The sequence below is a fragment of the Cherax quadricarinatus genome, chromosome 24 (assembly GCF_038502225.1).
Source record: "Cherax quadricarinatus isolate ZL_2023a chromosome 24, ASM3850222v1, whole genome shotgun sequence".
NCBI lineage: Eukaryota > Metazoa > Arthropoda > Malacostraca > Decapoda > Parastacidae > Cherax > Cherax quadricarinatus.
Genome location: NC_091315.1, coordinates 22235291 through 22251574, shown reverse-complemented (window position 1 = coordinate 22251574; position 16284 = coordinate 22235291). Strand labels below are relative to the sequence as shown.

Sequence of the window (16284 nt, the reverse complement as noted above, 5' to 3'; positions counted from 1 at the left end):
CATCCACCTCCTTCTGTCATTTCACATATAATTATTAAGTACTTAACCAATTAATGACTTCACTAATTACCTCCGGTTCAAGAAGGACCAACAGGCATATAAATGTGGAAAATTACATTTATCTGGATGTAGCTCATAATGTACATACCAGTAAATGATAACAAAGATAATTATTATTTATCAAAGTTACATAGACAAGTAGGAATTTGGGACAACTTGGTCACAAAAATGTCCCCCTTCGATACCTACAACTGTCATATCCACAAGTTGCTCTAGACCTATTAATTACAAATGAAATATGCATCACCAGGAATTCTGGTAAATATATAAGTTTGTGGACTGTATATTAAAATTAATAAATGATTATATATATACACATTTACATAACAGAAGGAGAATATATCTTAATATTACTCACCAATTTGACTGGAGATTAATGTGTATCATACTCAAAAACCTCATTCTAACCAAATTTATGAAGATAATGCTGGCCAGAATTATAACACAAATTTAGATAGCTTATCTGAGGTTCCTGGAGCTGTCTTGTCCAGTCGTCTGATATCTCAAGTTATGCAGGAATGCACATCCAACAATCTCGGCTCCTATTTGAGAGGTGTCAGCCCAATTTAACCTCTAGAGCGATGAAAATTCTTCCAATTATTCACTAACGTTTCTTGTCTAATTCAAACAACAATGGCGAGTCTCCTCTGTGCAGGCGCAGGGCTTTCCATTTTTTATAACATAATTTTTATTAAATACAATTTGGCCATCAATTTACATATACTGTATTTCAGGAAAATATATAGCATTTTCCACACGCCCCTCCAACTCACACCAACAACTCTCACGCCCTTCCAACTCACTCCAACAACTCTCACGCCCCTCCAACTCACTCCAACAACTCTCACACCCCTCCAACTCACTCCAACAACTCTCACGCCCCTCCAACTCACTCCAACAACTCTCACACCCCTCCAACTCACTCCAACAACTCTCACGCCCCTCCAACTCACTCCAACAACTCTCACGCCCCTCCAACTCACTCCAACAACTCTCACGCCCCTCCAACTCACTCCAACAACTCTCACACCCCTCCAACTCCAACAACTCTCACGCCCCTCCAGCTCACTCCAACAACTCTCACTCCACTCCAACTCACTGAAACAACTCTCACACCCCTCCAACTCCAACAACTCTCATGCCCCTCCAGCTCACTCCAACAACTCTCACTCCCCTCCAACTCACTGAAACAACTCTCACACCCCTCCAACTCACTCCAATAACTCTCACACCCCTCCAACTCACTCCAACAACTCTCACACCCCTCCAACTCCAACAACTCTCACGCCCCTCCAGCTCACTCCAACAACTCTCACTCCCCTCCAACTCACTGAAGCAACTCTCACACCCTTCCAACTCACTCCAACAACTCTCACACCCCTCCAACTCACTCCAACAACTCTCACACCCCTCCAACTCACTCCAACAACTCTCACGCCCCTCCAGCTCACTCCAACAACTCTCACGCCCCTCCAGCTCACTACAACAACTCTCACGCCCCTACAGCTCACTCCAACAACTCTCACGCCCCTTCAATTCACTCCAACAACTCTCACGCCCCTCCAACTCACTCCAACAACTCTCACGCCCCATCAACTCACTCCAACAACTCTCACACCCCTCCAACTCACTCCAACAACTCTCACGCCCCTCCAACTCACTCCAACAACTCTCACGCCCCTTCAACTCACTCCAACAAAGCGTGACAAATCTCACACACCTACGTTTAATTCCTGCGTTTCTACGAATCGATCAGACCAGCAACCAGGAGGCCTAGTCTGGACCCGGGCCGCGGGGGCGGTCACCCCCGAAATTAGTCGACTTCAGGTAAACCTGAGGTTCTCTAACACATTCACATCTTTACAAGGATACTCGTTTTCACTGCAGATACTGAAGGAAAACAAGGGGAACTATTCTCTCTCTCTCTCTCTCTCTCTCTCTCTCTCTCTCTCTCTCTCTCTCTCTCTCTCTCTCTCTCTCTCTCTCTCTCTCTCTCAAGACGTCACACTGAGGTCACCTAGGACACATGATACATAATTCATGGACGGTGAGCAGGTTCACATGACACCGCTCCTGGTTCTGTACATGGGCACGTGGATACGCGTCACTGTACACACCAACACATGGCTATGCGTTACTGTACATGGGAGTTCACACAGTCTGTGCAGCTGCTCCCATGCAAGCAGTCTTATTTTGATGGTAGACTGTTGGTATCTTCTTGCCTGGACAACACCAGTAGTAAAAGGCAGTCTGCATGGTTTCTATAGACAAGCGCCAGGAAGTTGGGTTAATATCTTTAGTAGTCACACCATACCCATCCTGTGAGCGGTAGTCACCCCATACCCATCCTGTGAGCGGTAGTCACCACATACCCATCCTGTGAGCGGTAGTCACCCCATACCCATCCTGTGAGCGGTAGTCACCACATACCCATCCTGTGAGCGGTAGTCACACCATGCCCATCCTGTGGGCGGTAGTCACCCCATACCCATCCTGTGAGCGGTAGTCACCCCATACCCATCCTGTGAGCGGTAGTCACCACATACCCATCCTGTGAGCGGTAGTCACACCATGCCCATCCTGTGGACGGTAGTCACACCATACCCATCCTGTGAGCGGTAGTCACCCCATACCCATCCTGTGAGCGGTAGTCACCACATACCCATCCTGTGAGCGGTAGTCACACCATGCCCATCCTGTGGACGGTAGTCACACCATACCCATCCTGTGAGCGGTAGTCACCCCATACCCATCCTGTGAGCGGTAGTCACCACATACCCATCCTGTGAGCGGTAGTCACACCATGCCCATCCTGTGGACGGTAGTCACACCATACCCATCCTGTGAGCGGTAGTCACCCCATACCCATCCTGTGAGCGGTAGTCACCACATACCCATCCTGTGAGCGGTAGTCACACCATGCCCATCCTGTGGACGGTAGTCACACCATACCCATCCTGTGAGCGGTAGTCACCCCATACCCATCCTGTGAGCGGTAGTCACCACATACCCATCCTGTGAGCGGTAGTCACACCATGCCCATCCTGTGGGCGGTAGTCACCCCATACCCATCCTGTGGGCGGTAGTCACTACATACCCATCCTGTGGACGGTAGTCACCCCATACCCATCCTGTGGACGGTAGTCACCCCATACCCATCCTGTGGGCGGTAGGCACCACATACCCATCCTGTGGGCGGTAGTCACCCCATACCCATCCTGTGGACGGTAGTCACCCCATACCCATCCTGTGGACGGTAGTCACCCCATACCCATCCTGTGGACGGTAGTCACCCCATACCCATCCTGTGGACGGTAGTCACCCCATACCCATCCTGTGGGAGGTAGTCACCCTATACCCATCCTGTGGACGGTAGACACCCCATACCCATCCTGTGGACGGTAGCCACCCCATACCCATCCTGTGGACGGTAGCCACCCCATACCCATCCTGTGGACGGTAGTCACCCCATACCCATCCTGTGGACGGTAGTCACCCCATACCCATCCTGTGGACGGTAGTCACCCCATACCCATCCTGTGGACGGTAGTCACCCCATACCCATCCTGTGGACGGTAGTCACCACATACCCATCCTGTGGGCGGTAGTCACCCCATACCCATCCTGTGGACGGTAGTCACCCCATACCCATCCTGTGGACGGTAGTCACCCCATACCCATCCTGTGGACGGTAGTCACCCCATACCCATCCTGTGGGCGGTAGTCACCCCATACCCATCCTGTGGACGGTAGTCACCCCATACCCATCCTGTGGACGGTAGTCACCCCATACCCATCCTGTGGACGGTAGTCACCCCATACCCATCCTGTGGACGGTAGTCACCCCATACCCATCCTGTGGACGGTAGTCACCCCATACCCATCCTGTGGGCGGTTGTCACCCTATACCCATCCTGTGGACGGTAGACACCCCATACCCATCCTGTGGACGGTAGTCACCCCATACCCATCCTGTGGACGGTAGCCACCCCATACCCATCCTGTGGACGGTAGTCACCCTATACCCATCCTGTGGACGGTAGTCACCCGATACCCATCCTGTGGACGGTAGTCACCCCATACCCATCCTGTGGACGGTAGTCACACCATACCCATCCTGTGGACGGTAGTCACCCCATACCCATCCTGTGGACGGTAGTCACCCCATACCCATCCTGTGGGCGGTAGTCTCCCCATACCCATCCTGTGGACGGTAGTCACCCTATACCCATCCTGTGGACGGTAGTCACCCCATACCCATCCTGTGGACGGTAGTCACCCCATACCCATCCTGTGGACGGTAGTCACCCCATACCCATCCTGTGGACGGTAGTCACACCATACCCATCCTGTGGACGGTAGTCACCCCATACCCATCCTGTGGACGGTAGTCACCCTATACCCATCCTGTGGACGGTAGTCACACCATACCCATCCTGTGGACGGTAGTCACAACATACCCATCCTGTGGACGGTAGTCACAACATACCCATCCTGTGGACGGTAGTCACAACATACCCATCCTGTGGACGGTAGTCACAACATACCCATCCTGTGGACGGTAGTCACCCCATACCCATCCTGTGGACGGTAGTCACCCTATACCCATCCTGTGGACGGTAGTCACACCATACCCATCCTGTGGACGGTAGTCACAACATACCCATCCTGTGGACGGTAGTCACAACATACCCATCCTGTGGACGGTAGTCACAACATACCCATCCTGTGGACGGTAGTCACAACATACCCATCCTGTGGACGGTAGTCACAACATACCCATCCTGTGGACGGTAGTCACAACATACCCATCCTGTGGACGGTAGTCACCCCATACCCATCCTGTGGGCGGTAGTCACCCCATACCCATCCTGTGGGCGGTAGTCACCCCATACCCATCCTGTGGACGGTAGTCACCCCATACCCATCCTGTGGACGGTAGTCACCCCATACCCATCCTGTGGACGGTAGTCACCCCATACCCATCCTGTGGGCGGTAGACACCCCATACCCATCCTGTGGACGGTAGTCACCCCATACCCATCCTGTGGACGGAAGTCACCCCATACCCATCCTGTGGACGGTAGTCACCCCATACCCATCCTGTGGACGGTAGTCACCCGATACCCATCCTGTGGGTGGTAGTCACCCTATACCCATCCTGTGGACGGTAGTCACCCCATACCCATCCTGTGGACGGAAGTCACCCCATACCCATCCTGTGGACGGTAGTCACCCCATACCCATCCTGTGGACGGTAGTCACCCCATACCCATCCTGTGGGCGGTAGTCACCCTATACCCATCCTGTTCACGGTAGACACCCATACCCATCCTGTGGACGGTAGACACCCATACCCATCCTGTGGACGGTAGTCACCCCATACCCATCCTGTGGACGGTAGCCACCCCATACCCATCCTGTGGACGGTAGTCACCCTATACCCATCCTGTGGACGGTAGTCACCCCATACCCATCCTGTGGAGGGTAGTCACCCCATACCCATCCTGTGGACGGTAGTCACACCACACCCATCCTGTGGACGGTAGTCACCCCATACCCATCCTGTGGACGGTAGTCACCCCATACCCATCCTGTGGGCGGTAGTCACCCCATACCCATCCTGTGGACGGTAGTCACCCTATACCCATCCTGTGGACGGTAGTCACCCCATACCCATCCTGTGGACGGTAGTCACCCCATACCCATCCTGTGGACGGTAGTCACCCCATACCCATCCTGTGGACGGTAGTCACCCTATACCCATCCTGTGGACGGTAGTCACACCATACCCATCCTGTGGACGGTAGTCACCCCATACCCATCCTGTGGACGGTAGTCACCCTATACCCATCCTGTGGACGGTAGTCACACCATACCCGTCCTGTGGACGGTAGTCACACCATACCCATCCTGTGAACGGTAGTCACCCCATACCCATCCTGTGGACGGTAGTCACCCTATACCCATCCTGTGGACGGTAGTCACACCATACCCATCCTGTGGACGGTAGTCACCCCATACCCATCCTGTGGACGGTAGTCACCCTATACCCATCCTGTGGACGGTAGACACACCATACCCATCCTGTGGACGGTAGTCACAACATACCCATCCTGTGGACGGTAGTCACAACATACCCATCCTGTGGACGGTAGTCACAACATACCCATCCTGTGGACGGTAGTCACAACATACCCATCCTGTGGACGGTAGTCACCCCATACCCATCCTGTGGACGGTAGTCACAACATACCCATCCTGTGGACGGTAGTCACAACATACCCATCCTGTGGACGGTAGTCACAACATACCCATCCTGTGGACGGTAGTCACAACATACCCATCCTGTGGACGGTAGTTACACCATACCCATCCTGTGGACGGTAGTCACACCATACCCATCCTGTGGACGGTAGTCACACCATACCCATCCTGTGGACGGTAGTCACACCATACCCATCCTGTGGACGGTACGGTCACACCATTTCATTTTTATCGTAAAGTCTCGTTGTACAACACTGCAATCAAATTGCAGTGTTGTACAACGAGGCTTTCTTGACGTATCTCTCTCTCAGTGAGTTAATCCCTTTGATTTGTAATTTATATTTTGGTTGTAATTTGTTGTAATGTTCCTCCAAACTTGCAATCTCTTGACCAAGTTGCGTTGTGTGTTCGTATTAACGCTACTTCATCGACTGACTTTTCCCATTAAGTTTATGTCGGATTGAAAACACGTTAATCACTAAATTCACATTAATTTAGTATAATAACACGTGAGGTAAATTCTTGTTTGATGAGGTGGACAAGATAAGATAAGATTTCGTTCGGATTTTTAACCCCGAAGGGTTAGCCACCCAGGATAACCCAAGAAAGTCAGTGCGTCATCGAGGACTGTCTAACTTATTTCCATTGGAGTCCTCAATCTTGTCCCCCAGGATGCGACCCACACCAGTCGACTAACACCCAGGTACCTATTTGCTGCTAGGTGAACAGGACAACAGGTGTAAGGAAACGTGTCGAAATGTGTCCACCCGCCGGGAATCGAACCCGGGCTCTCCGTGTGTGAAGCGGGAGCTTTAGCCACCAGGCCACCAGGATTCTTTATTATTGAAACGTTTCGCCTACACAGAAGGCTTCTTCAGTCAAATACAGAGGCAGTAGGTGTATTTGCGAAGTAAAGATGATAAAATCAGTCCATCAACCTTGGATAAATAGCATTTGAGGTGGTCAGTCCCTGACTAACTGACCACCTCAAATACTAGTAAGCCAGTTTTCTTGTGACTAAGGCTCACATCAGGAACAAAACACAAACATCCATTTCTCCCGACAAATAAAATTCGTCTCCACCAGTTAACATGGAACATCACGTGAGGGTGAGTCAAGGAGCGGACGTGACAACCTGGCTCCTGTTAGCGTGTTCCCGTGGTAGTCGTTACGACACCGGGATTAGCGTCTCTAGTGTACACACACACTACCCCTGGGGTCGTCCAAGCAGCCCTCACCACTCTCCAGCATCTCTCACAGGGCAGCTGAGATCTTAGACGTTACTTACGAAAGTTACATGGGGAAGGGGGAGTTACCACACGTGCCCAGGGCATCACCTTACTCGGGGAGACCAAGTCACAAGGTGTCTGCTAGCCACGAGCCCTCCACCACACTTCCACCTGACCACATCTGCTCCTTCCCCTCCCTCTCTCCGCCACCACACCTGACCTTAACCACTGCAGGGTTGCCATGTAGCTCACTGGTGAGAGCCTCGACTCACAGTCGCAAATCTCGGGTTCGATTCCCTGGCATGGAGTAGCATTTGGACACATTTCCTTATACCTCCTATTGTGGGTCGCATCCAGTGGAGAAATGCGTTATAAACTCCAGTACCTGCTGGAAGTGTCCAAACCTTAGGTAAAATGTATCCATATACCACAGCAGCTTTCCCTCTCTCCTCTCTCTCCTTTCTCCTACATTCCCTGGCGACACTAACCATCTTCCCACTTCCTTTCACCCTCTACCACACTCTTTACGAAACCTAACCTTCCCCTCCTCTCTCTCTCTCTCTCTCTCTCTCTCTCTCTCTCTCTCTCTCTCTCTCTCTCTCTCTCTCTCTCTCTCTCTCTCTCTCTCTCTCTCTCTCTCTCTCTCTCTCTGAATACGGCATAAACCCAGATCTTTCCTTCTCTCTCATCATTATCCTCCGCAGTTCGTCCAAGGCATGAAGCCGCCATAACATTTTTCTTTCAGCTCAGATGTATATAAAATCCTATTTATATGCAGATGACAGAGACGATTTTATGAGTGCATACACTACGTTACTAGATGTGTCGCTCTCTTAGGTCGCTCTCTTGAATAGAAGATCCGACAGCCATTGTCACTGTCTATCTCTCCTCTTCCTCCTCCTTATGATCATCCTCCCCCACCACTACCCACCACAACATCTACACCGACACACACGCACACACACACACACACAACCACAGAAGTGGGCATAGTGAGGTATCCATGCTAACACTCTCGCACTGTGTCTCGTGGTTGCGTGATCCACCAGCAGCCTCCTCCCGAGTCTAGCCTCCTGTGTTGGTTCAGAGAAGCATCCATCTACAGTGACAGTGATTTGCTAAACGTGTAATTAGTTACGGAGAAGGGGTGACATTTGCGGGAGTTGGGCGTGATCTCACTCTACCTCTGGTCTAGACGTCTAGTAAATGTTGTAACTGCTGAACTTATCGCCCTTGATAAATTTTGTTCTTTGTTGACATTCATAGTATGTTATTGACACTCATAGTATCCATAACATGCGCGTTAATTGTTTAGTTCAGTTGTAGACATGTTCATCTGACATTATCAAACTTTATATTGAACATAATAAGTAAAATGTAATTTACATAAAATCGAATTTATTTTCTAAGTTTTGTATAAGTTTATCCCGAATATAATTTCTTAATTAATGTAGCAATAGTATATACTGACTGGTAGTTAATAGTTGAGACATGATTATTTTAAAACGTAAATCCATCCATAGACAGACTAGACAGACTGTAGCAGCTTAGGCAAGAGACGACAGTCTGAATGCTGGTATGCCGTCGCTTTGGTGATATAATCTCTAGTTCCCTGTGGGCAAATCAACTAGTTCTCTTTATACATTTCAGCACAAAACTTCAAGCAGGACATGAATATTTGTCTTCACATCTCCAATTAGTGAGACAGATAAAAATGTGACCATTGTCAGATAAACAAAACATATGGACATTAGTGAATAGAGAAAACCCATTTAATCACCGAAGCTGATATTTTGGGGCCTCGTTTTATGAGTATATTATATCAGTGATACCGTCTAAAGAACTGTTTTGGAGAGTGCAGCAGGATGATGGTAGAAGTGCTGTTGACTATGTTGATGGTAGTTACTGTGACCACCGCCTGCCTTTGTACCAACTGCAAGCGTCGCCCTATCCTCGTTGAGGGACAGTATACCGTTCCTGGGAACACCTTCGAAGTCTGAATGAAGTCCTGCAGTGCACTGCGATTATAGAGATGTGTCTAAAACTTACAAACTTGGACAGAAAGACAGCAAGTTCACTTTTCATGATCATCAGTGGAAGAAACAACGCCGACGAGTAGGTTATCAGTGTCTAAACTCGTCCGAAAACTTTTTACTCCAGCCCATTAATCTAAGACATTGATGAAATATATGAAATAATCCATATCAATTTATGTAGATTTATATAACTTTTCAACCTTCCAGCCACGGAACTAGCCAGTAACCCAAAACTAAGAAAAAGTCAACTTTGCGAGTCACGTTTATCCGTGAACATATGAAAAGTCAGTGAGTGTGTAAATTCACGTATATTTGTGAACGTGTAAGTGTGAAGCCACGTCTGTGAGCGTATAACTGCGAAGTCACGTCTCTGTTAGCGAGTGCCAAGAAGACACCATGTTAGCCGAGCTCCTACTGACAGGCCTCTTCGGCATGGCCTTCTACATGATCATGGACCAGTGGCGTCTAGTGAAGGACCCAGTGGTAGTTGTAGTCAAGGATGCCAGAGAAGCACATCCCTCGAATGAGCAGGACACGCAACAGCAACACCAGCAACAACAGAAGCTGCAGCAACAGGGCGGAGAGGGAAATGAGGAAAATGAAGAGGACAAGAGAGAGAAGAAGGATGAGAAAACGCAGCCCAAAACTAGCGAGACCACAAAGAGGGACATCTTCAGGAAGCCATCTCTGTCCCAACCTCTGATATCCTATGATTCATACGAGTAAGAGACCCACGTTGAAGAAATTATACAAGAATTATGGCACAGATGAAACTCTCATAATTCACTATAGTTAATGAATGAATTTTATCACATACTCTGTGCCTCACGAGTGATTCAAGAAACAGAATCATCAAAGAATTGATAGGATAATATTTAAGGTAAAAAGGCCATATATTATTAGTACTGTATCATTATAAGTAGGAAATAAAACTATATCGTTCTATGAATTAAGTTTAGAATGTGTGCTAGACTATTAACACAGAGTTCCTGCATAAATACTTACCATACTTAGTGAGACACAGGCTGGCTGTATAATGCTCACTGTGGCATATGATTTTACTTTAAGTAAAAGTCTTCTTGACTGGTGGTGAACAGGTTACATACAGCCTTAATGATCCCTCGTGTAATCGACAGGCTTTAAATCCCATTAACCTATGATGACGTCATGTTCTCAGTACTGTAAGTCGTACTGATTTTTTTTTCAATAAATCTTGAAAACTTCAGCTTTATTTAGGAAATCTACAAATGGTTTTAGATTAATTTACTTACATAATGGCCTTGAAGGCTCGTAGATGTAGGCTTACGAGTGATAAATTACGTAGTTTTAACCTAGGATAACCCAACCATCTCAGTGTGACTTATTTCAGTTGAGTTCACTGACGGATCGAAAAAAAATGATTCCATTAGATACGAGTGAGAAAATTTACTTGATAAATAATTATTGTTGCATTAAAGGTTTCAACTGAAGGTTCTCTGGTTCCTACCAATTTCATACTCGAAGATACTTAATATACGTAAGCATCAAAGAACCGAGATACTTGAATGACACAGTTGGTACGTATCATGTTCCGTGAGTGGGCATAACTTGAAGGATTATGCTCAGTGAGTGACTGGGATGAATGCTTAAATGCTTATTGGGTGGCCCAGAGGTGTGAGAGTATGTTTAGTGTGTGTATCAGCTGGGAAGTGTTGTGGTTACCGAGTGTAGTAACTGTGGTATTGCTCCTGAGCGGTGCTAATAACCCCGTCATTGGAGATCCTCATGCAAGAACGAGCACCTACTTAGCTGACGAGTCCTGTGGCATAACGCATTGTGTCAGGTTTGGTGGAATTGTCTTAACTAATTCAAAGATATTTGTAATTCGTCTCTTGTCTGGAAGTTCCTTAAAATTATTCACGATTATGATTATCATCATCATTCATGTACCGCTCACTGCTTATTAGTTTTAGTAACTATCGTCAGCGCTCTTAGCAGGCCTCTGGTATCACGCTACAACGTATTAATAATACAAATAACTATGTAAATCTGTATAGATTAAGTTACGTAACTACACCGCAATATATTAAGGATTAATGTGACGCATAAAACGAACAGCCGCATCCTTAAGTAACCAAGTCGGAAAATGTGTTATTTGAGTCCAACCAATGAGGACGAGCTTCAGGAATACGTCCAGCCAATCGGGATGCACTTGGTGCAACTAACCAACCAATCAGGGTTAGATCTAGTAATGCTAACCAATGAAACCCAGTGACGCAGAGGCAGAATTTATTACAGTGCAACAAAAAAGTTTCTTGAGTATTTTCGATTTATTCTCTATCTACATTTTCGGAGAAAAAAAAAAAGAAAGGGGGTGTAAGTAACGTGAGGCGGAAAGCGGCATAACTTCCCACCCCCAGGGAGGCGAACTTGTCTACCCATATAATTTGAGAGAAGACATTATCGCCCCGCACCCCGAGGACGCAAGCCTAGCTTCTCACACTCCAGGGACGCAAACCCAGCTCCTCACTCCGGGGAAGCAAACCTAGTTCCTCACACTCCAGGGACGCAACCTTAGCTTCTCAAACTCCAGGGACGCAACCTTAGCTTCTCACATTCCGGAGACGCAAGCTTAGATCCTCACACTCAGTGACTCAACTTCATCTTTCCACATTCTAATGGAGATCAGACCAGTTCTTCACATCCCTGGGAAGACGACGGCAGCCTCTAAGAATTAACCACAGCTCCTTATATCCCAGAACAAGTAAGGTTAGCCCATCACTCCTGGAAGAAAGGAATGTCGCACCAAACACTACTGAGAACCAGTGACTAGCTTTAACACCAGTGGCCACTAGAACGCTGACTCCCACTATCCCTCAAGTAACTGCAGTGACAACATCAGTGAACCAACGAAACTTGAGTGTCACTTCACATCACAACTAGTGCAGTCATCGGGAGAATCAAACTCTAAGCACACTGCACTCATCCTGAAGAAAAAGAAGACATCAACGGGGGACGTTAACACCAGTGTTCCACGCTCCCAGGAAGCCGTATTAGTATTTCCTGAAGAGAAGAAATACTACTCTTTTTGCTGTCTGGGCATATATTAGTCTACGCCCACGGGGAGCTGAAGCTAGTTGCTAACGCCCCAGGGAAGGATTAATATTTCTCCACATCATCTCCGAGAAGCAAAACTAACTCTGGTGAAAATACAAATAGTTCTCTACGTGACATAACTTATTTTCCACGCCCCTGGGAGACTTAACTAGGTCTCCACGCCCCTGGGAGACTTAACTAGGTCTCCACGCCCCTGGGAGACTTAATTAGGTCTCCACGCCCCGGGGAGACATAACTAGACCTTCCCGCCCAGGGAGGGTCGAGTCTCTGCCATGATTCGTAGGCGGGACCCACAGGAGGGCGGCTACTACCTGAAGAAGCTACAGGTGGAGGAAGACCCCAGCAGCAACAATGGTGGTGAGTAACTCCTGTAGCAGGGGCGGACGGTGGGAAGGGTTGAGCTAACAAGGGTAGTTAATCTAGTCATTCCAGTGTCACAGTCACACAGTTGACATTCTTAACCAGAGTGTTATAATGTTGTTTACAAATATGGACTGACACAAGCATTCACTCACAAATTGTGTTATGACACTTAAGTTTCCATTATACCAAATACCCAGATCAACAACAATTACGTGCAGTATTTGTTGTTAATATGGGTCAACGCCGGCCAGACTGTGCTACCCTTCTTCTCATCCTCTTCCTCCCCCATCTCCTTCTCTATCTCCTCCTCATCTCCTCCTCCTCCTTGAGGAAGGTTAAGGGCTCTTTTTCCAAGAAATTGGAGCTGACTTTCCTTTACTGGACTCAGACTTGATTACCGCCTATTTCACTCGCTATAAGGCGCCTACGGGTTTAGGGCTTCTCACTGAAAGTAACAGTAATAATAATCATAATAATCATAATGACAATAATAATAATAAGAATGCCAGTAGCTAGTCGGGGGTGACCGAATGTAGTCTGGGGTGAATGAACGTAGTCGGGAGTGACAGAAGATAGTGGGGGTGACTGAAGCTATTTGGGGTGATTAAAGCTAGTCGAGGGGGTGACTGAAACTAGTCGGGGGTGACTGAAGGAATCGTTGCTGACTTGGAATCTGTGTTTCAGAAGTGCAGGAGATGACGGAGCGACTGTTCAAGGTGATCATCATTGGGGACCCGACAGTGGGCAAGACTTCCTTCGTGCAGCGCTACGTACAGGACTCCTTCAGGAGGGACTACAAGGGCACCGTCGGCGTCGACTTCGCCCTCAAGATCCTCAAGTGGTCAGAGTCTGAGACCATTAAGTTGCAGCTCTGGGACATCGCTGGTGAGTCAAGGGGTGAAGGGGGGGGAAGAGGACAAGGGCCGAGGAAAAGGGGAATAGGAGGACATGGATCGAGGGTGAGGGGACAGAGTGTGAGAACTGGTATGGTGATACCAATAAAATGTGGAAGTTAGTTTAATATCTTTATTATGCACCCCATACCCATTATGTGGGCGGTAGTCACCCCATACCCATCGTGTGGGCGGTAGTCACCCCATACCCATCGTGTGGGCGGTAGTTACACCACACCCATCGTGTGGGCGGTAGTTACACCATACCCATCGTGTGGGCGGTAGTTACACCATACCCATCGTGTGGGCGGTAGTTACACCATACCCATCGTGTGGGCGGTAGTTACACCATACCCATCGTGTGGGCGGTAGTTACACCATACCCATCGTGTGGGCGGTAGTTACCCCATATCCATCGTGTGGGCGGTAGTTACACCATACCCATCGTGTGGGCGGTAGTTATACCATACCCATCGTGTGGGCGGTAGTTACACCATACCCATCGTGTGGGCGGTAGTTACACCATACCCATCGTGTGGGCGGTAGTCACCCGATACCCATCGTGTGGGCGGTAGTTACACCATACCCATCGTGTGGGCGGTAGTCACACCATACCCATCGTGTGGGCGGTAGTTACACCATACCCATCGTGTGGGCGGTAATTACACCATACCCATCGTGTGGGCGGTAGTCACCACCTCCAGGTAGATCTGGTCACAATCATGGCAAGTTACAAAGGTAATGAATCATCTACACTCCTACACATGGTTACAATCATGAACAAATTACAAAATAATGAGCCACTGACGCGTACACACCCGGTCACAATTGTAATGAGTTATAAGTACAAATATTAACTGGGACACACACACACACACACACACACACACACACACACACACACACACACACACACACACACACACACACACACACACACACACACACACACACACACACACACACACACACACACACACACATACACACACACACACACACACACACACACACAAACGTGGTAATGCTTTTACTTACAGTGAAGAAAGTCAGGGTGTTTCTCCAGGATGGTCTGTAATATACCACTGTGGATAAAATAATTTGACATTTCTTGTACACTTCTGAGTGAGTTATCTCTGAATGCATTAATTTTATAGCACTCCAGTACATAATGACGTAAGGTGTGACAATAGTCCTTTTGGCAGAATTTACATTTCGCTTGGTCTACATCTGGTGGTGGTGATTTAACCTGCCAAAGATACTTGTAATACAGCCGGAGCCGGGCGGTAATGACATCCAAGAGTCTGCTTATCTTGTTGGATGCACCATAGACATGTGGCTCCTCCTGCATGATTGATGATAGATGGACTGACTGGTGTTAGTCTCCCTGAGTCTTAAGTCTTTATTCAGTTTGGCCAATTTATCAGTTCTATCATGCATCTGAAGACCAATGCGAGATGGAATCCACAGCATGTGCACTCTGACTCCACTGTCCACAGTCCTAACATACCTGTGTCTGGCTTCTGACATAAGCATGCCACAATTTATACTTAATGAGTTGAGAACATTTATAGATGATAGAGAATCAGCTACAATTAAAGTGTCAACCGTAAATACATGGACGCATTTGAGTGCAAGGAATATGGCAAAGAGTTCTGTTTGAAGGGTAGAGGCCCAGTTATTGATGCGTGCTCCAATTTCTTTATTAGAGCCATCACTCTGTATGACAGCAGCACTACCAGCTGCACCAGTGGATTGGTGAACAGAACCATCAACGTAAATAATTTGTGTAAACTAAGTTATCAGTACAGCTTAAGGCATCATGTTTGGCTTGTAATATCCCACGGAGCCGGGAAGTGCCGCTGTTGCCTTACTAGACATAGATAACTGGTTCATGCGGAGGTCGGTTCCAGGTTTTTCAATCCATCTGTGTTCACCATTGCTGAGAGTGTGTGTGACTAAGTTATCAGTACAGCTTAAGGCATCATGTTTGGCTTCAAGGCGAAGCTTTGGTTGTGATTTAAGATATATTTTGGGGGGTAATGGAGGGATGGTAGTTTGGAATGGGGTAATATCCCACGGAGCCGGGAAGTGCCGCTGTTGCCTTACTAGACATAGATCATGTAGCTGGTTCATGCGGAGGTCTGTTCCAGGTTTTTCAATCCATCTGGAGGGGTGTTCACCATTGCTGAGCAAAATTTGGAGGGTTTCTGTGCAGGGGTTTGAATGGGTTTGCCTAAGCAGATTGACCCCAATGAGGATATTTCTTTCAGTAAAACGATCTAGGATGCTTGGAATATCAAGTTCTTTCCTCATATTTAAAATTTTTGGCAGTACGAG

General features: G+C 47.9%; 1 protein-coding gene across 2 annotated transcripts in view; it reads left to right on the top strand.

The window, feature by feature from the left end:
* LOC128690846 (ras-related protein Rab-7L1) overlaps nt 1–16284 on the top strand; it is a 115074-nt gene that overhangs the window by 80155 nt on the left and 18635 nt on the right. Inside the window, exon 3 of one of the 2 annotated variants that reach the window (XM_070088254.1) lies at nt 13739–13936. In XM_070088254.1, the coding sequence (XP_069944355.1) occupies nt 13739–13936 (198 nt within the window). Of the gene's footprint in view, nt 1–13735; nt 13937–16284 lie in introns of both variants that reach the window. The other variant, XM_070088253.1, reaches the window with a different exon arrangement.